Here is a 20,566-nt window from a genome sequence, read left to right on the forward strand (position 1 = left end):
CAGAGACAGAGACAGAGACAGAGACAGAGACAGAGACAGAGACAGAGACAGAGACAGAGACAGAGACGAAGAATACGATCCGTACACGTACAGCGAGCCCGAGGAGAGTTCAGACCGGTATGGCCCGCTCGCGGGAGATGGCCGAAATCGTCTGCGCGGTGAGTTTCCTCGCGGGAGGATCACGGGGGAGCTCAGTGATAGCGACTGAGTCAGTCAGTGGCAGATGAGAAGTGGAACGGTGAGAAGTCACGGAGGGATGGAGGGAGGAGGGATGGAGGAAGCAGCATTTTCACAACTTTCTGATGATGGTGCTGGAGGATGTCCAAAAGGATGGGATAGTGTGAAGACGGTAATGAATCATTGCTGTTTTACCCGGTAGCCTCGAGGCACACGCTATTCCGACGAGATAATCAATGTCCTCGGTGCTGGCTACATTATATGTAACTAGTCTTATCACCAGCAGGGTTTCGCTTTGGTAAACACGAGCAAGAATGTTCCCCGAGCGATCACAGGAAGGAGCTTATACCAATCAGCCAGTAGGGTCTGACGTTCGTCGAGGCTTCAATTCTGCAACCTGAAGTCACACTAGAATGGTGTCCAGGTAACCAGCATCAGTACTACCACGTTGTCAAGCTGTGCTAACCATAGTATTGATTGCCTGGGATTTCTATTGCTTTAGTAGATGAGTAAGGAAAGACCAAAAACCTATCGTTTTCGCTCTTAGTAAACACGTCAAAAGTTGTGGCGAAGTAGCTTCAATGAAAAGCGTGCACGCCAGTGATCTAAAAAGGACTTTGTTTTAAGCGAAGACTGAAAAAAAGTGGTATAAAATTTCCCTAGTATAAAAGTGGACAATCAAAGCCTCGTCATAAGTCGGTAAATAATTTGAATCAAGTCTCCGCTAGGCATATCATTTCCACATCATCAAGATTGTATTGTCGTTAGGTTTCGTTCGTGATTGGGGGGAATATCATCGTCATGGTTTCGTGGTCATGTTGGGCTGTGCAGAAAACCAATCTATTAATTGATGCGGATAATAATGGCTTTCGTGAATGTTTCGTGTCGTTACAGAAAAAGATCGTACGTCGTGGATCAAATGGAAAATAAATTGAAATGGGGTATTAACGTGTTTCCGCTCGAGGGACGCCCGGTGTCGGGTAATAGCCTGACCCCGGGGGTGGCGGTGGCGGAGAAGGGGCATACTGGTGATTTTGTGTCAAAGCTCCGTACGGATTGTCGTCCGAGTACAAGAATGAACCACCTGTGCTGTAGGGTTGTTGTCCGTAGGGCGGCCCTGGGTGGTAGGGTTCGGGTGGCAGAGTGCTGAGGTTGGGCATTGAATTCATGTACGACGAGTCGGCATAGCTGTGTGAACCGACCATACTAGCCTTCCGTCGTCGAGCCTCTCGTTTTTCCGCATGCCTTTTTCGCTTCTCTTTCTCCTCGTCAACTTCTTTCGACGTGTTGCGAGTCTCTTTCAGTTCGCTGTAGGCCCCTTTGAGACCAAGGGCAGCAATACCGATGCTTGCAACGTCTTGCATGCGGTTTTTATTCTTTTCCTTCCTAGCTTGTTCCGGACTGATATCTCCTTCTCTGAGCGCCTTCTTCCTTTCTTCCCTCTTCTCCATACTCCCATATACGCTGTGGGCCGCATGAATAGTTGCCACGGTTGCGAGACCACCCGTGAGCAAGAGCTTCTTGCGACTCTTTTTTATTTGTTTTTCATCGTCGGTACTGGATCCAAGGTCAGAATCGGAGTCTGTTTCCGGATCACCGGTATGACGGGGTCCAAAATCAAGCTCGTAGCCAGGAGGCGGCGCTCGGGGCAAGCTCATAGCACGTGGACCGCCATAGGGCTGATCGTGATGATGGGATTGAATGGTACCTACATTTCCAGAATCATTGTATCCATATCCTCCGTTCCGACTGGAGCGATCGTCATAGTAGTCGTCATAATTTTGCTTTGACTTGCGACGTTCAGGATCAACCTTGTCCGCGGCATCTTTCAGACCTATTGCTGCCAGACCTTTGGCCGCAAAGGCTCCCACGCTTTGACTGCGCGAGCGCTTGGGGGGGCTGCGATCATAACGGCTATCATATGAGGAGCTTCGAGAGCGAGAGCGACCACGTCTCTCATCTTTCGCGGGTCCACGAGACCTGGAGCGCACCGAGTCGTAGACTTTCTTTGCAGTAGTTGCCAGAACACCACCAGCAGCAAGATCACGAAGACCGCCACCCCGGGACTGGCTTCTGCCACGTGAATCTGGACTGGCCTCGCGACCTCGAGATTTGTCGCGAGGGCCATTGATGACACGAGTAGCCGCCAAACCAGCCAAGGCAGAACCGACAATGTCACGTTTCTTGTGATCATCTCGCTCGCGATTGCTGGAGATCAATCCATCGACACCACCAGCGGCGAAGGCAGCAGTCAAAATTCGCTTGCCTTTTTCACCACCCCAGCCGCCTTTATCTCCACGGGCGCGGAAGGCCTCTCCAGCTCCAGCTAGAACTGCAGCTTTGATTGCTTGGGAGACTTGAGCTTTGCTTGGTCCTCGGCTCTTGTTTCGAGCACGAGAGGTATCAGAGGATGATCTGCGCCGACCCCCACGACTCCGACTTCGTTTACTGCGTTCACTAGAGCGAGATCTGGACCTGTTCTTGTCCTTGTCTGACTTCTTGCCCAATACAGTGGCAGCCAGGCCACCCAAGCCAAGGGTCCCCAGGAGTTCTTCAGTGGTGGACTTCCTCCGGTCCTTTTTAGGTGGAGTGCGGCTGCGACTGCGGCTCCGCGAGGAGTAGTCGGAGTAAGAGCTTCGTCTTCTGTGGTGGCCTGGCAATTGTTAGAAACCCGGTTAAGAGTGCAGATATTGATGGGAAACTCACGACTTCGCTGACTTCGTTCATCGTCATCACGGCGTTTGTATTTGGAGACCACGGTATAATCGTCATCCCTCCTGCGAGAAGTTGCATAAGAACGATCATCATAGCGATCATCGTAAAAATCATCACTGGACCGGGCACGGATTGGTCGGTGACCACTTTTGCGCACGGTAGTCTCGCGATAGTAGGCACCACCGCGATCACCCGGGGCGAAATCTCTGGAAACCTCCTCGACAGATGAGACACTGTCGTCCCGCCGTCGGACTACACGGGTGTCTCGAGAGTTCTCATCATAGACGGTATCTTCATAATCGTCTCTCCGAGAACGCTCTTTGGTACTGCGTTGGCGACGTGGTCTGTCGTCGTCGTAGTGTGACATGACAATGATGGGGCGATGATGCGGGGCAGGTGAGGCTAGATAAAAGGGACTTGCTGGAACAAGGGGATATGAGGTGCTAAGTAGCCCAGTGGAAAACCGGAACCACGATCAAGGGACGGGTCGAAGCGAACGGAAGTCGCACAATGTGAACACCTGTTGTCTAGAAAGTATCGAGAACAGCGGGTGAGGTCGAAAAGAAGTCAAGATGTGATGAAAGGACGAGTAGCGAGAAGGCGATGTTTTGAGGGAATTGTAGGCCCCAATTCCTTGGGTTGAAGCGACTTGGCGTGGTTTGCAAAGGCAAGGCTTGAAGATTGTTTGGAGAGGTTTGAAGCAGGGAAGGACGCTTCGGGCGCTGGAAGTGGTGACTTTTGTTGAATGTTGGAGGCTGGTGGTAGGGATGAGTGGTTTAGAAGAGGGTTTAGTGGGGGGAAGGAAGGCAACTAGGAAGAGGTTTGGAGGGGCAATGCCCGGCGATTCTCTAATCTTGGGGGCGACGTAATAGCCTGAAGCGCAATTCTCTGGGACTCTCTTAGGTGCACTTGTTAGAGGTGGGGTATTGGGCACAAGAGTTCAAGTTGGTGTTACCTACCTAGGAGGTCCTGGACCAGGAACAAGCTTGCTGACTCTAGAGAATGCTGGTGATTTGGGCAGCAAAGCAAGCACCTTGAAATTGTTTGGAACTGAGAGCAATATAGAGAAGCGATAGTATAGTACACCGTCTTTTGGGAGTGATCCGTGGCTGAGAGCATCGGAATGCAAAGGCAAAGGCAACGTTGTGCAGGGCGGGCTTGAAGGCAGAATGTGGCTATGTTACAGGGCTAAGAGTGGCTTGGACAGCAACCACTGGCAACACCAATCGAACGTGGCTATTGGTGAATCCTTCGTGGGATTCTGTGCAAAGGCGACTGCCACGTCATAGACCACGAGACTCAGCTGATGATCAGGCGGATAAACTGTGCTCCGAAACAACCGACAAAGTAACTCGAGCAAGGCCCATTCCATTGATGCTGTTCGACCATCTCCTCGACCAGTTACTTGCATATCGTATCTACTCGATAGCACCACAGGCATGATGTCGCCCAGTCATGAGCGGTCAGCCTTGTTGGCTCTACGAACGGGTTCTTGGCAGGGCAATGACCCTGAGACTCAAGGTTGCTAGCGGAGGGACCCTGCAGAACTTGTCAGTTGGTCCTTGATGCAATCTTCTTCAGGGGTCCGGATAATCCAGCTGAGTTTACAGCTCCTTTTCCAGATGGAATTGGATGCAGATCAAAGCACGTGGAAGCAAAGTGTTTAGGTTAAGGTAGGAAGATCACCACGATGGAACTCATTCACATAATTATTTATTATATAATCGCAAACATCCTCAAGCCTCGCGCTGCCACTTACTCCTTCCCAGTGTTGCACATCTTGTTCTCCCCCAAACTAATCAATGATACTAGTAGAATCTATAGTTCATGTCACTGATGCATTGTGTTGGGATGAACTGCAAAGCACGTCCTCGAATGACCCGGACTGTGCTCAGTCTCGAGCGGCCTGGAAGCCTCTCGTCGGAAATCCAACGGAAGAGGACTTGACAGCGTACCTACCCATCAAATGTCAACAACCACGTTGTTGGTAGAGCACTTGTTGTTGTAGACGTGATCTGGTGGTTTTAAAATCAGTGGCCCCTATCATCTTCACCTCACGTGTCCTTCGGAAGCTACTGACATGGGCCAGGCAGGGCAGTCATAATTTCCCCGAGGGGTGCAAGATATCGGTATTGAACAAAACCCATGGAAATGCGGGCGGGAGTCATGGCCGTCCAATGGAGCGAGATCAAACCTTGACAAGCTCAAAGACTGGCCCGGGCAATCGGCGAATAAGGCTGGATCGGAAAAGAAAGCAGAAGCTGATGATGTCAAGACCCCGCATCCAAAGTCTATCCCACTCGCACTGCCGTGTGACGCGGGTGGCTCTCCCAGGGAGGACCCTGACAGCCTTTGCTTAACTAGCGCCCTGCCGTCTGGGGCCTCCGGATATTACTTCAAGCCCTGGAAATCGTGAACTCTGTGTGTATCGTCTGATCGCGACTCTCCTCGAGTAGTTTGATGGATACCAAGTACAACACCGACTCGCGAAAAGATCATTGCGCATGTGGAGTGTTGATCTGGGAACTAAGTCCATATATCGGGTTACTGACCATGGGCTTGTTCAATAGTAGTCAGTCATATAGCTCTTGCGATGTTCGCAAAATTGAAAGATTGAAGAGGCCGGTTGATTTTTCCGGGAACTCGATACTCGAAGGTTTGGGACGCCAATCACCAACAAACTCTCCCACTGCACGACCGAGTATCTAGGTAGATAGCTCAACCCTAAGTTCAAAGTAACGAGTTGTGTTTTATCAAGATCTACGATCGGCGATCCGATCGTTCATTATTATTCGCACTTTTGAATTCAAGTTGGCTGCTGACGATGATGATGTCGGCCCAGCCATCAAGAGGAGCATTAATTTGCTGGACAGCGGGTAAGCGAGGGGCCCGTAAGGGGGTGGTTAGCCACTGTTGGGTGGTTTGACAGGCGCTAATCACAAGTTTCCGGTAAGAAAATGGGAGCTACCCATGCTCGAACCACGGGCTGTCCAGCGCCCGTCCATGCCCGTCCACGCCCATTTCATGCCTGTCGCCCTGCCGTTAGTGGACCGTGTTCAATGCAATTGTGAACATTTGCATCCCCACCCTCGAAACCATATCCATGGTCGGAGCCAGCAAGAGTGCCACACTTTGCTGCCATCGACGATTCCCGATTTCATTCCACGCCTCATGCCTTACGCCTCGTTTCTCGATTCTCGATTTCTCCATCCCTCGTGTCTCAACCCTTCATTCCACAATCAAGTTTCCAATCCACATCTTTCTCTTTCCCGTCTGCTCCTCTTAGACCCTTCTTTCGCCCTTTTCTTCTGCATTTCTACATCTTCACTTGTTGTAGCTTGCATCAGGGTCTCTTCTGCACGTTGAACTTGCCCCTTGTTCAGCCTGCTTCACGGAATAAACCTCCCAAGCAGTTCAAGACTGTCTCTCTAGACCCTGTATGCAACTGTCGCCGATCTTCACTTCTACTGAATCTAAACACCACTCCTTCACTGTTCATCCTCTACTTCACGCGCTCTGCCTATTCCGCGCTCTATCACCAACTCAAACGCGTCACTTCACAAGGTGACGATCCTCGCGTCCACTATTTGAGCCGAACTCAACTCGCTATTGTCATCAACTTCCTTTACCACCAACACGAACATCACTCCTTTGAGTTTTGCTCATCAGGAAGCCTCCAGCCAGGTGTACGTGCTGATACCTCTTTCCAATATGCTTCCACCTCCAGCCGATCTAATGTCTTCTTCAGTTGATCACAATCCACCATTTTGTACTCCGGCGACTTTCTACGCTGGATGTGATTTTGTTCGTCCAATGATGGATGTGCATACACAACTGCGAGAAGCCACTTCCTTCTCAATCCTCAACGACAACGACTCGCCTTCTTTTGCTATACGTCCCAGGCAATTGCGTCAGTCCTTGTCTCCCGCCTCTGTCGCTGCTTCAGTCGCTCGCTCCACCTCCGCCTCAGGTTCTGGCTTCATCTCAGCCTCTACCTCTCCATCCCCACGGCCCGATAGACAAGTCCGCCCATACTTGCCACGCCAGGATCATTACACTCGAGCTTCGTCCTTCTCCTCTGGAGGCGCTCCGCCATTGTCAAGACTCTCTTCCAACTCGAGCATGGATTCTTCCCCGTCTCCCATCACCCCTGCATATACCTACAATGACAGCACTCTTCCTCCCTTCGACCAATTGACCCGCCAAGACCTGGCCACCTACCTTCCTCAGCCTTCTCCCACCACTATTACTCCATTCCTCGAACAACAACTCTTGATCGCGCCAAACATGATGCCAGACCACTTTGTCGGGAAGCAATTCCAATCTACACTTCCCCTTGCTCAGTATCCCATCCATGCTCCTATCCCTCCGGTCTTTCCTATCAACAACCCCACATCTGCCAACTCTTCTGTCCTACCTGCCTCCACAGCACCAGCAACCTCCTCTGTTACAACTCCAGTCAAGATCCAATCCAAGACTTCTCCTCAAACAACATCTGGTCCTACTCCTGGCAAGAAAAACAAGTACCCATGCCCCTATGCACAGTCACAGAGCTGCACCGCTACCTTCACTACCTCGGGTCATGCAGCTCGCCATGGCAAAAAGCATACTGGCGAGAAGGGCGTTCACTGTCCTGTCTGCAACAAGGCATTCACCCGCAAAGACAACATGAAACAGCATGAGCGAACTCACAAGGGCTCCATGTCGGGAAGCAATAGTGACAACTCCAGCGTGCGCCGCAGCAAAGCGTCCATTACAAAGGTCGCTCAAAAAGCCAGACAGGCTCAAAAGGATGACACAACCCTTCCCGATCGCAGTCGACGTTCGAGTTTGATGCGATCGCCTTTGTCCGAGGTCACATCATTGGCTCCTCCAGCCACAGACACCTCCCTAAGCACGGAAAGCTCCTTGGCCACCAACTTCTACCCCGACACTCAACAGATGCTCATGCCAATCCAAACGATTCCTGAGACATTGTCACCCAACACTTTCTACTCAAATGAGCTCTTGATGCAACAGCAATCTTCGATCCTTCCACTCCCACAGCTTATGCTCGACAAAGCCGATGACTTCACCTTGGCTGGAAACATGCCATCGGCACCTCCGTTGCTAAGGGGTTTCTCGGACCTCGATACTCTTGCAAATGTTGCTGGTGCCGCATACGATCCCAACTACTATTCTGGCCAAAACCTATGATACTACCAACTTCCTGCATCGCCTTTGAGCATCTCCAACAATGCATCCAAAACGGCGCAATTTTCTTGATTTTTAATAGCACGGCGTTCATGGTCACCTTCAAACACAGCTTTTCACGAATGCACACGATTTTCGTTTTCAATTTTCGCCTTTGTCATCGCCCAAATCTTGGAATGCAATCGCAATACGCCTGAACGGGCTGCGCAGCATTTGCACATATTCTTCAAAGACCGGCCGGCAGACAACCCAGATGTCCCGTCAGAAAGAGGCGCAAGCTTTCAACGACTTTATGGCTTTCCTCTGTTTCACAAATGGGAAATGCATAGCGGCAAATACACTACACCCTAATTCGTCTCATCTCGAGCTGAGATAATGATACCCTTATTGGAATTTTGCATGCCGCCTCCCTTTTCGAATGTATTTATTTTTTGGCCAAAAGTTTTGGGCAAACCAAGGATTGCCGCTTGGTTTCCGCATACGTCTTGACATCCATCCGATTGGACCGGTCTTTCTCATCTGAATGACGTGCCGGGGATAGAAACAGAGCACCCAGCAGAAAAATGGCATTCATCAGATGATTGAGAAGACCCCGCTCAAAGAGACTGAGTTCGCTTCATGAGATGCTCCGGGTATTTTTCTGGGCCTGGCGTCCAGGGATATTGAGCGGGATACCTTGAGGTTCTCAAACCCGTACCGCAGAGTTGATATTGAAAACAGCTTCTCTGTCATTCGAGCAGCAATCGTCTTCGAGACTCAATTCCACCTTGAGGGATAACAAAAAATCGCGTGTGCAAAGCACCTAGCTAGTCTTAAGATAGTCTCTGCAAGATAAGAAAACAATAGCAGAAACCAACCCCAAGCCAAAAAATCGCTCCAATGTTCTCTCGTCTGCATGCGTGCTTGTGCCATTGCCATTGCCAATGCCATTATTCACATCGCAGGTCTTTGATCCGTGCGCTACTGAACCACAGGGAAAATCAATCAATCACCGTGGCCAGCTGACCACAATGGAGAATACGTAGGTAGACACGACCTGGACGTGCCTGCCCTGGGCCTTGGTCCGGCTCAAAACAAGCCAGCGTAGCATAGAATGGCTCTGAGGGGATCGAATGGTACCATCCAGAGATTTGCGGGATTAAGTGCTGAGTATGTATGCTACGCAACGCTATGCTATGCTATGCTCTGCTCAGTGGACCGAGGCAGCCCCCGTCGGAGACGGCATGATGAAATATAAAATATGTCCGTGGTTGTATGATTATGTGATAAGGTATGTATACATGCATATGCATTCAAGACACTGGTGTTATATCCTCGACATGTCCATCTAAACCAGGTATCATCTCATGGATTCAAACTCCAAGATGATTTGTAGATATGTGCAGTACAGTGTTCACATCAAAACAACAGCTCCGCTGTACAATTCAAAATATACAAACGACCTCCGAGATCAACCAGACTGATCAGCTCGTCGGGACTCGAGGACCAAATCCACTCTTTTGACAGGATGTAATAACATTCCTGGAAGGCACATTCTACCCTCACCCGCCATCTCCTCTTGCTCACCACCGGCATTGTGGAATTTTATCCCAAGCCATCGGTGCCATAACACCTCGGGGAAACCGGCATTATAATACCATGTCATCCCACGGAAATTGTGTTCTCGATCTCCGAACACACTTGTCCTCGAGCCTCCCGTCGCTCCATTGCGTCCAGCATTGAGGACGGATTGCAGGTAGTTTGTCGGCCATTTGCGATCCACATACTCAGGGTGAGGCGCATAGACAACCTTCAACCCATGATGAAGTGCGCAAGATGCAGGCCACATTTCGGAAAACATTGTGTGTCTTTTGACCGCCGTCTCACGATGCATGGTGAAGAGTAATTTCTTGGAAAGCCGACTCGCAGTGATGATAGCAGTGCGTCGTGGTGGCTGACCTCTGGTTTTGTTATAGCCCGTAGTATCATCGGTAAGGAGCCAAGTCGTGCCATCAGGGTCAAATAGGGGATTAAAGGTGATGAGATCTGCGTCTTCACCGACACCCCAAGTATACTTATCCTTATCAAAGGATGTGGGTGGTTCTGGGTCACCTTCAAATGCAACATCGTCATCAAGAGGACGTTCAGGTCCCCAGATAGGACGATCGCCTTGTTGTTTCACCCCGCCAGGAATAGAAGTGTCCTTGTCTCGGTTTAGAGAGCTCCAGAGGTTGTTGACACTATTGGTGCCATGCTCCGTCTGAATTCGAACCATTTGACTGAAGTCCTCCCAGTTGCCATGCTCGGAAGGAATATAGAATCGGCTATTCCTTTCCCACAGCAATTTTCTCGGCTGGGCTTTGGCCCATCTGGTGACACTATCAAACAAGTGGTACCAATGGTGTGTGGTACGGATGTCCATTTCCCAATTCCAGAAGAAGTCATATTCGGGATGCCGATATGCAAAATATTGCATTGGCATGAATGTGCTTCGATAAACACCATGCACAGGAAGGTTGCGCATGTTTGTTTCTTCCAGACCACCGTACATTAGGTGCATCTGACGCTCATTCCATAGGGTTCCCATGCCACGGAACTCTTCAGGTAGCGCATCCTGAAGAACACGATCGTAGGTCTCCTCGTCGGAGAAGATATTCAATTCGTTGTCTTTGACTTGAATCAGAAAATGAACTTCATATTCCCCTCCTGACATCATAACCAATTCTGAAATCAGTGATCGAAGGTAGATTTTATCTTCAGGGGTATATGGATAATCCCACCACGTTCGAATAATGAGAGCAGTCCGTGGCAGCTTTTCATTTCCAGATGTTGGTTTAGGCTGGGATTGAATTGGTTTCTTTAGTGGCACAGACTCAGGATCTGATGGTGCTTCTGATGGTTTCTCAGACGGTTCTGTATCATTTGTCCTTTCATCCCTCCTAGCGAAAGGCCTAGACTTTGGGACCGGCAATTCCTTGAAGCGATGAGTGTTCGACGCCAGACATCGCTTTTGAACTTCGAGCCACTGCACACGTCTCCAATCGACTTCAGGACTTTCAGACCAGACCAAATCCACTCCTTCCCTCTCACCCTCCAATTGAGCACCACTTCCACCTCTATTCAAGCTATAACCGAGTCCGTAGGGTCCGAGTCGACCAAAGCGATCATAGCAAATGTCATTTCGAAGACCCAGCATCTGAGCCGAGCCCATAACCACATCAGGGAATCCTCGAGGCACACCCTCATAAATCCGGACGTTGGGAATCGAGATGGTATTTTCAGCGTCAAGGTAACAATCAACCTTGGAACCATATTGGGTCATGTACTCCGGTGAGGTATAATTTGGATATGGGTCGAAGAGTTTGCTTGATTGTAATTCCCGCTTCTGGTTCGCTCTCGCTGCCTCGCTTTCACGCAGTTCTTCCGAGATGTTGAAGCTGTCTGGTGGCATTTCATCATCGTTTCTTGGATATTCTGGAACGTTCAAGGACGAAGGTACCAAAGTTCGTACTCCACCATAGTACCTCTCCAGGAAAGGGAAAGTCTCCCATGGCGGTGGCTTAGGCTTGATTTTCTCTTGTTCGATCGCGACCTTGACCTCTTTATCTGCGTTCCAGCTGAGCCGGACCAGGGAAAATATGAAAATGAGTAGCGTCGCAGCCACTCCTAAACAAAGCCATCGCATAATGGATCGAGGTAGGTTGCTGGCGAAATTAGAAGGGGAGGATCGATTAGAGTGGTGAGCTTTGTTACCCAACATGGATTTATACATATCGGAGGTTGAGCGAGAGGAGGCAACTGAAGGGGAATCATGTTCAATAGCGTGGTCGTGATCGTAGTCATCATTAATATTGGGAGGAGGTCGAAAAAAGGCTTCTTTCTCCACGTCGGATTCTCCTCGACCGCGTATCCTTGAGGTAGAAGTAGTTGTGTCGAGTCCGAGCGAAGAACTCCGCTGCCAGACCATTGTTTTCGTTTGAGGGATGGCAACAAGGCTGGTGCATGTTCGTTCTCCTCCAAGCCAATTTACAAAGAGTTGCTCATGCGACCACTGGAGATGTTGCGCAGGATGATTGTGAGCGCAGTCTGGGACAGTGGTCGTATTCGCAGGACTGTTGTGAGCGTGGAGAGCGACAGTGGTGTGAATAGGGCTCTTTAAATGTTCCAAGAATTGTTTGATCGAAGTGAGCGAGCAGGGGACGGTTGGTTTTTCTGGTAGAGGGTGAGTTGCCTCGGATAAGGGTCAGGACTCAATGGTCGATGGTTTAGGAGATATGGACTTGGCGAATATGGACAGAACCGTTGATATACACAAGATAAGAATACAAGATAATATGTGCAGGTGGAGAGAAGTATTACAGAGGAGAGAGTTGTCCCAAAAGTCCCCAGGAATGGAGGAATGGACTAAGCGAGGCGAGGATGAGAACGAGGAGTTGCGCAGCAGAAATCTGGGAATCAACAAAAAAGTGCAGCGGGTGGAGAAGAGGCGCCGCTTATTCGTACTTGGTAACTCGTGGTTCTCTACCGAGTGCTTTCTTGGTTGCAGCCAGCCGACGCGTTCGTTCCTTCTCATCTTCCCACCTTCCCGCTTGGCAGTTGATGGATCCTTGCAAGGCACGCTCCTGGCGAGTTGCTCCTTCCTTCTCGAAAAGGGGCTGCCATGGACACTTCTAATAATTATTGTTCAACACGGCATTGAACTTGAATATTATTCCTTAGTCAAAAGGGCACATGCAGTGCCAGTGGTCTGTGAAACAGAAACAATGACGTCTCTCGAGGAACCCACGGACCGCGTCTTGCCTTACGGATAATTCTAGGTACTAGGTACGAGGTACCCTGTATGCATTGTTTTTTACTCGTGTTGCTCTGGAGTCTGGACAGCCCACGACAGCCCTCGGTCTTATCCTTACCCCAGAGTACCATTGTATACCTAGGTACTTAGGTAATCATCATAACCCATCATTGCCATAGTTTTAAGCATCATTCCCACTCGACGGCAACCCTTCAATACCTCGACCCAAATCTTCTTTGAGAGCCTGACCACCGATCTCCAACTTCTGCGAGTCCTGAAGTACAAAGATCATGCGTGCCCACTCGGTCTTACTGGGATTGTTCCACGAGTGCATCGTCGCCCTCTGCACCGCCACATCTCCCCTCTGCATCAGCTTCCGCTCTCCACTGTCCAGCACCAACTCAATACTTCCCTCCAGCACAATGCCGTAGTCAATACTCTGAGTCCGGTGCATGATACACTCGTAGTCCGGTGCGAAGTCCACCACGCGGCAGACTGTGCCGTTGGCGTTGACCAGTCCCAGCCCGCCCGTGGACATGAGCTTGTCGTGGGCTTTAAGGTCCTTGTCTTCATTGAGATCGGTGGGGAACTCGGAGGTCGTGTACACCACGTTGAATGCCATCTGGTCCCCGTCGTAGACCGTCCATTTGGCGGGGCGGCTTTCCTGTACGATGGCTTTGCCTTCCTTGTCGTGGCCCACGATATGGGCCGTTAGTCCAGGAAGGCTGGTCGCGAGCTGCCCTGGGTTTGGAGCACGGTTTTCTGAAGACATGGTAAGAAGTCGGTTTTATTTATTCGAGAGGGGTTCGTTCTGTTAAGGATCAGAACCTTGGAAGTCAAAGAAATGACCTTGCCAACAGGAGAAATGCTGAATATATATCACTTTTCATATGGCTAATTGTTGTACGAGAGTAACCGAGAGTTTGGACCACCTTTCCCAGTGCTTGTACGAATATAAATCCACAGACACAGCAATAGATCGGGAGTCTTGGAGGTCGAAGTTGTGTAACAAATAGACCTCGGATCCGATGTTTTCTTCTGGGGAGTAGGTAGTATCCCACCTAATACCCCACCAACTTCTCAGACTTGGCACTATCGATGTACAAGTAAAACATGTCACACGGGATGATCGGAAGTTAAATAAAAATCGAGTACAGGCCTTTTTAATTGCGACTTCGCATCGCAGACACTATCGTGAACGATAGTACGAGGTAGTACGAGGACCAATAATCGGCCATCAGACGAATACGAGTTTATTTCAAGTATTATCTATCGTCTTTGAGATATACAGTTGTTGCCGAGAAATCTGCCTCCAGTGAGGGCGGCCATGCCATTTCAGGTATGGTTGCAGGCTGGACGGGCTGGCGCTTTAACGGCTACTGTATACGAAGTAATTAGCAGAAATCTGGGGGCCATATCTCTTGAACCAGGATGCCCCTGAACTACGATTGCCTCACCTGATATGCCCATGTTTGATAAACAGCTGCAGCCTCGGGCCTGAGGCAATGTTCAGACTGTCATGTCTTCTCTCATGCACCTTAACTCGCCGCTCATGTTAATATCAAGTCCGCATGATTTGGCGGCTCCCTAGCTATTGGCAGCCTGTTTCTCAGTCCATTGGATACCTGACCAGCATATTTAGGTCTCTCAAGCGTAGCAGCGGAGAAACATAGGCTGCGTTCGCACGATCTCCACCTTACCAGAGCCTTATACTGGACGGTAGTCAAGCTACTCTCCAAATCGCCTCAATCAATATACATGCAAGGTGCTAATCGTCCTACGGCTGAGGAAGCATCTGCCAGAGCCATGGGATGGAGACCCTTTTGGTCTCGACGCTTCGTGGTGATGATTTTTGTGCTAATATTTGTTGGGATGCTGGCTACACTCGAAATCATCAACCGTTTATCATCCAAAAACAAAGGCATTACAACAACCAATATGAGCAGGTATTATTTATGGACGTATGGGCCAACAGCTAGTAAGTGTACACGGGGGCTGTAGTATCATTCCGCTGATCGAGCAAGTTCTCACCGCCGTTCTGGCTTTTTGGAATCGGGTTGACTATCGCATACGCCAGATGGCCCCTTGGGCAACTCTGTTCAGAGAATCACGGACCCCTGCATGTCGAGGCGTCCTTGTTGACTACATCTCCCCTTCAAAGCCAGAGATAATATGGCGCTCGGTCCAGAACCGCGATTGGCTTGTTTCTATAAGCAGCATAGTCGGCATACTTCAGACCGCACTCATGGTCATTTCGACCGGCTTGTTTTCGCTCACTCCTGTACCAACCACAATGAACAATGTGGCCTATAAGACGACTACAAAGTTGGCTAGTGACAGTAATGGCGTGTTCAGTCTCTCACAGCTACCATCATATACATACAACGCTATACATGCGTTAAACTTGTCATATCCAGCTGGGACGACGCCGGATGTGGTCTACCAAGAGTTTACTTCCCTTGACCCGGCACTACCTGTGCAGGCCATCCAGCAGGTTATCGTCGATACTATGGCATCAGGCTTGGACTGTACCCCAGCAAAGCTCCAAGGGAATAGCTGGACCATTTCTTGGCTTAACTTGGGTTGCTGGTCACCAAACTATCCTGCCGCATTTATCAACTCTAACCTGAATATTTCTGCTTTTGATTGTCAAATATCTCCTTCTGTCTCTTACACAGCTGGCAATGATGGTGAGGTCGGTAGCTTTGCTGTACTGGAGAGCCTTGCATGCAACAACGATGCAGCGGCTCTTAACACCAAGGTCATCCTGATGGTAGGCGAAGGTCGTCAGTCTGGCAATGTAGGACCGAAGCCATCCACAGAAGCCTGTGACTATACCAACTACCCGGAGGCCACCATAACGATAACAAGAAGCAAGCAATGGATTTGTACCCCAAACATCCAAATAAACAAGGGGATTGTGACATTCAACTCGAGTGTTAATGGTTTGGGCAACATCCCTGATATTAGGACTGATCCTCATGCGGGTACACAAAACATAAGCCTGGACGGTACATTCTATGGTATTGTCGACGCTCTCTACTCACAGGGAGAATATACCTCTTTCCAATGGGACCCTGTAACCTCCATTCAATCCAAATCTATCAGGAACACGAATAGTCCCTCTATTCTAGAAGCAGTACTACGACCCGCCTCTGGCGCCACAGTCGAAGATTTCCTCGACTCTGACCTGTTCTTGGATCTGTTCAAAAAATATTACAAAGAGTTTTTTGTTCAAGTTGCACATGCGGGCCTGATACTTTCCGATGACAGTCCTATCAACGGGACCGCTACTTTCCACGAAGATCGTTTGATGGCCAGGGAGGTGCCACTACGAGCGATGCAAAGTATTCTCAGCGTTCTGATTGTCTTTCTCGCGATATGCCTCATTATTCTCCCAAGGCAGGCAATCGTTCCTGTCGACCCTGCGAATTTAGCCGGGCTACTGAGTATCCTTCAGGCTAACACTCCCTTTGCAAACATATTCGTCGGCGCAGGCTCTGTCACGACAGAGGACTTGTCCAAATCCTTGGAGATGGTTTCCTTCACAAGCAAACTTGGACCTCGTTGCGGAAGTGATCCTCTTCGATTCACACTTCAGGAAACGACAGGAGAAGATCTGTCGAAGATATTTGCTCCCGAACTGACCAGAAAGACTCCATTGATCACCTGGTGGCGGCCAATTACCATCTGCAAACGACTGAGGCTCTTCATTTTCACATTTGTAGTAGCAATAGTGATCGTCCTAGAAGTCCTACTATCTCTATCAAAAAAGAACCAAGGTCTCGGCAACGTCAGCATTGAAGGGAATCAACATCTGGCATGGTCATGGACATCTTCTGGTATTGTAGTTGTCATCGCCTTATACTTCCAATCCCTCGACAGTTCGTACAGGACATTTATACCATACTGTCAGCTTAAAAAGGGATCCTCAGCGCAATCTTCGATTGCTGCTAATTACCTGTCATCTACCGCCTTCGAAGTAATTTGGCTTGCAATCCGTGACCGGCTGCCTGGTGCCGCATTCAGCGCTTTCTCAGCCATTTTGTCCATCTATCTAACGACTATTGTCAGCGGTGTTTTCGTACCTACATCCATTCCATTTAATACAACGACAACACTCAGCCAAACCTCCTGGTTTTTAAGTAATGGTTCCGGTGACGATGGCTCCCATGGGAATAATGGTATCATTTCATCGTTGATCGTCGAGGGAAGCCTCTCATATCCCACGTGGACATATCACGATCTTGCGCTTAGCTCGATAACGTTACTTCAGGACTCTAAAGAATCTATATCACAGGAAGGGACAATCCTACAGTCAATGATCAAAGCAATACGACCTACATTGAATTGCTCAATTTATGAGGAGAGCCAGATACCAGGACTGATATTCTACCCTGATGACAGAATCGACCCTCAAGATACGAATAACATCATCACGCAGGGTATTTATATGAACATGCCTGGCCCAGCGCATTGTGCTGGCAATGCCAGTGACGCTGTCCAAGTTGCACGGCTCGCTAACGGGGTCTATAATTCAAACGAGAGGTCTCACCCGTTTATCGGGTTTGCTAGCGGAAAGCAGGAGGATTGTCCATCGCTTAACTTCATTTGGGGCGCTCTAGCACCATTTGACCATCAGATTGGGATGAGTCTGAGTGTCACTTGGGCACGCGTCCTGAGCTGTTACGAGACTATATCTCAGGTTGATGTTCAAACCACATTTTCCATGCCTGCATTCTCCATCGACGAGCAGAACCCTCCACTCGTAGACGAAGAGAGTGTGACGCCCTTTTCCTCTGCTACTGTCCATGTGCCCTACGACCAGATGATTGGTGACGCAGGCCAAACCGGAACCCAAGGCGATTTCTTCTACAAATGGGTTACTTTGAAGAACAATATTACGACTGCAGACTATGGAAACCCAGACAAGGTCGACACTATTGCTGCGGCGATCGAAGAGGCTCATAAGATCGCCCGAGCTCAACAATACCACGCGGTACTTCGCACAAGTGATATGACAGCAGCGGCAGGGCTCCAGAAAAGAGCCACCTCAGACACATCGACGGGCACGCTGGTAAACCCGAATCGCTATCGCCTGGTGGTGGACGCGGTCTCAACGCATATTCTGAGTGGACTCTTGATGGCAATGTTGCTCTTTGCAGGGCTTGCGTCTCTGCTCATGAGTACCAGGGAAATTCTGCCTAAGAATCCATGTAGCATTGCCGCAATGACAAGTCTATTGGCAGACTCGAATATGCTTGCGCCTGGGTCTGGCTCAGGCAAGAGTGAAATTCATAGGTTTCCGGACAGTCCAAAAGAACAAGACAGCTTCAGGGTGATTTACAAGATGGGCTGGTTCGACAGAGGGCCGAACGAAGCGAAGGCTTTCACAATCTACGAACTCAAGGAGGGTATGGACGATCGCGTCGTCGAGAGTGCAGCCGAGAACGGAGAGGCTCAGCAGCAAGTCACTGGCCAACAGTGTCGACCGAATGAATCACTGAAGAGCAAGAGCCTTGACTTCCCGCGTGCAGAAATACCAGTCACTCTCAGCCTGACTAAACTAAAGACTATCTGAATCAGCCTGCGGACAAGGCTTTGGTAAAAACCAATATGTTGGCATGGGGCATGGGGGATTTTCGTCGGGATATCAAAAACATTAGTATTGCCGGTATTAATATTTTCTACCACCACTTCAAGTAAGTATTATTATTAATTAGATATCGTAGAACCGTACATAGAATGGAAGCATACTTTTACTTGATTAGAGATATAACGAGAGAACGCTTAACCCTCTATCATAGCCCAAGCTAGCCAACAGGGGGACAAAAAGTGGTCCCAAATAGTTTAGGATGTGTCTGCGATGTGAAGCCGCAGTTGAAAACGCCTGTATCATCTTCAAGGTCCCATACTTTTGGGATGATCAATTTCTGTACAGTATGTTCTCCATAGCCGTACTATGGTGCTATCTACCGAGCCTAGGTGCATTCCTCATCGTACAGCTCATTCACTTTCCTGAAATGCAGTCGCTAATCGAATCCCCCATCATGTCCATTATCCAACCGTTCTTGCCCGTTGGTCCCATGCAATTCATGCTCGCTTAAAAAAAACAAAGTCAGTCAATCGATTCATTGTCCCCCATCATCTCCTCGACCTTGAGCGACTGCTTCTTCTCGTCCTCCGGTCCGAAGAGCTCTCACTACTTGACACAGTGTAGTCTGAGTAGTACGAGCTTCCATAGCCAGTACTGCTCTTGTCATCTTTTCGGTTTCTCCTCTTCATTCCCAAGATGAGTGCTAGTCCTCCCAAGGTTGCTGCCACCCATCCAGCTCTTCCAATGCCACTCGATTTCTTTTCTTCAACTCTATCTGTTCTGCCGGGGCGTGTGCCGAACCAAGTCCTGCGAGTGTTTTTCACACCACTGCGTCCGCTATGATGGGAATGTCTCTCCACATAGACTTCCTCTTCAGTCCTCCTTCGTTTCTTCCCCAGGCCGAAAATTGCGAGAATGCCATCCAACAAGCCCTTGAAGCAAAGGCAGGCGCAGAGAAGTAGTAGTAGAATGATACCTGCGATGACTCCAATCACAATTCCAGCAATGGCTCCTCCACTCAAGCCACCACTGCTACTTGCCGTTGGACCGTAGATTATGGCGCCATTTGTTCCGACTGGTGTCTCGAATGGTCGTGTGGTCGTGCCCGTGGTCACTGTCACGAGAGTATTGCTGGTCGGTCGTAGTGGAACACTGGCAGTGTTGGTGATGACGGTCGTTACAGTGTAAAGGTTGCTGTAATATCCTGAGCTACCACCACCAACAGCAACACACATTCCAGACGACTGACAAAATTGTCCTGACAAGCAGCACACCGAATCGCATGCAGACTCGCCCAACGAATATGCGCAGTTCAAATTGGTGTTGGATGGAATGAAAGAACTGAATGTCGCGGTGACAGTCTTGAGATCTGTTTGAACATATGTTGTGGTGTAGTATTCCCAGTCTCCAGCTGCGGCCGCTGTGGTCGCTTGAACGACTTGTCCAGCGCCACATTGTGCCTGGTTGTTTGAGTCGGTGTAGCACGACTCGCCATCTTTACAGCAAAGTTGACCGTAATATCCGCAAGGATTGTCGCATCTTTTTCGGACGTCCTGAAGGTCTTCGAGGCTGTGCAGAAGGTTGGGTATGAACGTGGCAGTCAAAGGTTGTGCGAGGAGGAGGGTGGTGACAAAGGCGGACAAAGACGAGGGCATCCGATGCAAAAGCATGGCTCATGCAATAACCGCAGAGCAGTCAAAGCGTCGAGGTGTCTGTTCTCCAGTGGGTGATTGTTGTATCCAAGCTCTTGGATTTTTGGTGGTGAATCCCAGGTGGACGGGAGAACCGCAAGAAGCTTGGGCGAATATTTCGACGTCCAAATTGTTATGATTGCGACGTCAATTAATGCTTTTGGTGAGTGAGAAATGTAGTAGAAGAGGGATGAACAGTGCAAGAATCCCAGAGGCGTGGTTGTAGAAAGATCTGGGCTTTTGGTGTCGGCGGGTGGGCAGATCCCAACCTCCCCAGAGTTCCCTGCCACTAAATTTTTGAGACAAGTTACAATGAAATCACTTCGTAAAATTACTCGAACACTTCACAAGGTGGCTGGAAGTGTCAGGCAGTGTTAAGGATTTGAGAGATTTCTTTTCTAATGATCATAGATTCACACTGCG

The 20,566-nt window shown here is 49.4% G+C and overlaps 6 protein-coding genes across 6 annotated transcripts; 2 read left to right on the plus strand and 4 right to left on the minus strand.

Moving 5' to 3' along the window:
- Positions 1 to 1,121: 1,121 nt before the first annotated feature.
- LTR84_006288 (uncharacterized protein) lies at positions 1,122 to 3,259 on the minus strand (the record flags this gene model as incomplete). The annotated part of the gene is made up of 2 exons (XM_064849849.1): positions 1,122 to 2,830; positions 2,884 to 3,259. 2 exons carry the CDS (start codon positions 3,257 to 3,259, stop codon positions 1,122 to 1,124), a joined length of 2,085 nt encoding a protein of 694 aa, XP_064703150.1.
- A 3,344-nt stretch (positions 3,260 to 6,603) lies between these two features.
- Positions 6,604 to 8,088, plus strand: LTR84_006289 (uncharacterized protein; the record flags this gene model as incomplete). Its single annotated transcript, XM_064849850.1, has 1 exon — positions 6,604 to 8,088. One exon carries the CDS (start codon positions 6,604 to 6,606, stop codon positions 8,086 to 8,088), a length of 1,485 nt encoding a protein of 494 aa, XP_064703151.1.
- A 1,447-nt stretch (positions 8,089 to 9,535) lies between these two features.
- On the minus strand, positions 9,536 to 12,031 carry LTR84_006290 (uncharacterized protein; the record flags this gene model as incomplete). Its single annotated transcript, XM_064849851.1, has 1 exon — positions 9,536 to 12,031. One exon carries the CDS (start codon positions 12,029 to 12,031, stop codon positions 9,536 to 9,538), a length of 2,496 nt encoding a protein of 831 aa, XP_064703152.1.
- A 1,006-nt stretch (positions 12,032 to 13,037) lies between these two features.
- Positions 13,038 to 13,628, minus strand: LTR84_006291 (uncharacterized protein; the record flags this gene model as incomplete). The annotated part of the gene is made up of 1 exon (XM_064849852.1): positions 13,038 to 13,628. The coding sequence occupies one exon, from the start codon at positions 13,626 to 13,628 to the stop codon at positions 13,038 to 13,040; it is 591 nt and encodes a 196-aa protein (XP_064703153.1).
- A 1,166-nt stretch (positions 13,629 to 14,794) lies between these two features.
- On the plus strand, positions 14,795 to 18,437 carry LTR84_006292 (uncharacterized protein; the record flags this gene model as incomplete). The annotated part of the gene is made up of 2 exons (XM_064849853.1): positions 14,795 to 14,802; positions 14,858 to 18,437. 2 exons carry the CDS (start codon positions 14,795 to 14,797, stop codon positions 18,435 to 18,437), a joined length of 3,588 nt encoding a protein of 1,195 aa, XP_064703154.1.
- A 563-nt stretch (positions 18,438 to 19,000) lies between these two features.
- LTR84_006293 (uncharacterized protein) lies at positions 19,001 to 20,107 on the minus strand (the record flags this gene model as incomplete). Its single annotated transcript, XM_064849854.1, has 1 exon — positions 19,001 to 20,107. The coding sequence occupies one exon, from the start codon at positions 20,105 to 20,107 to the stop codon at positions 19,001 to 19,003; it is 1,107 nt and encodes a 368-aa protein (XP_064703155.1).
- Between the last annotated feature and the right edge of the window lie 459 nt (positions 20,108 to 20,566).

The sequence above is a fragment of the Exophiala bonariae genome, assembly GCF_035927105.1.
Source record: "Exophiala bonariae strain CCFEE 5792 chromosome Unknown scaffold_24, whole genome shotgun sequence".
NCBI lineage: Eukaryota > Fungi > Ascomycota > Eurotiomycetes > Chaetothyriales > Herpotrichiellaceae > Exophiala > Exophiala bonariae.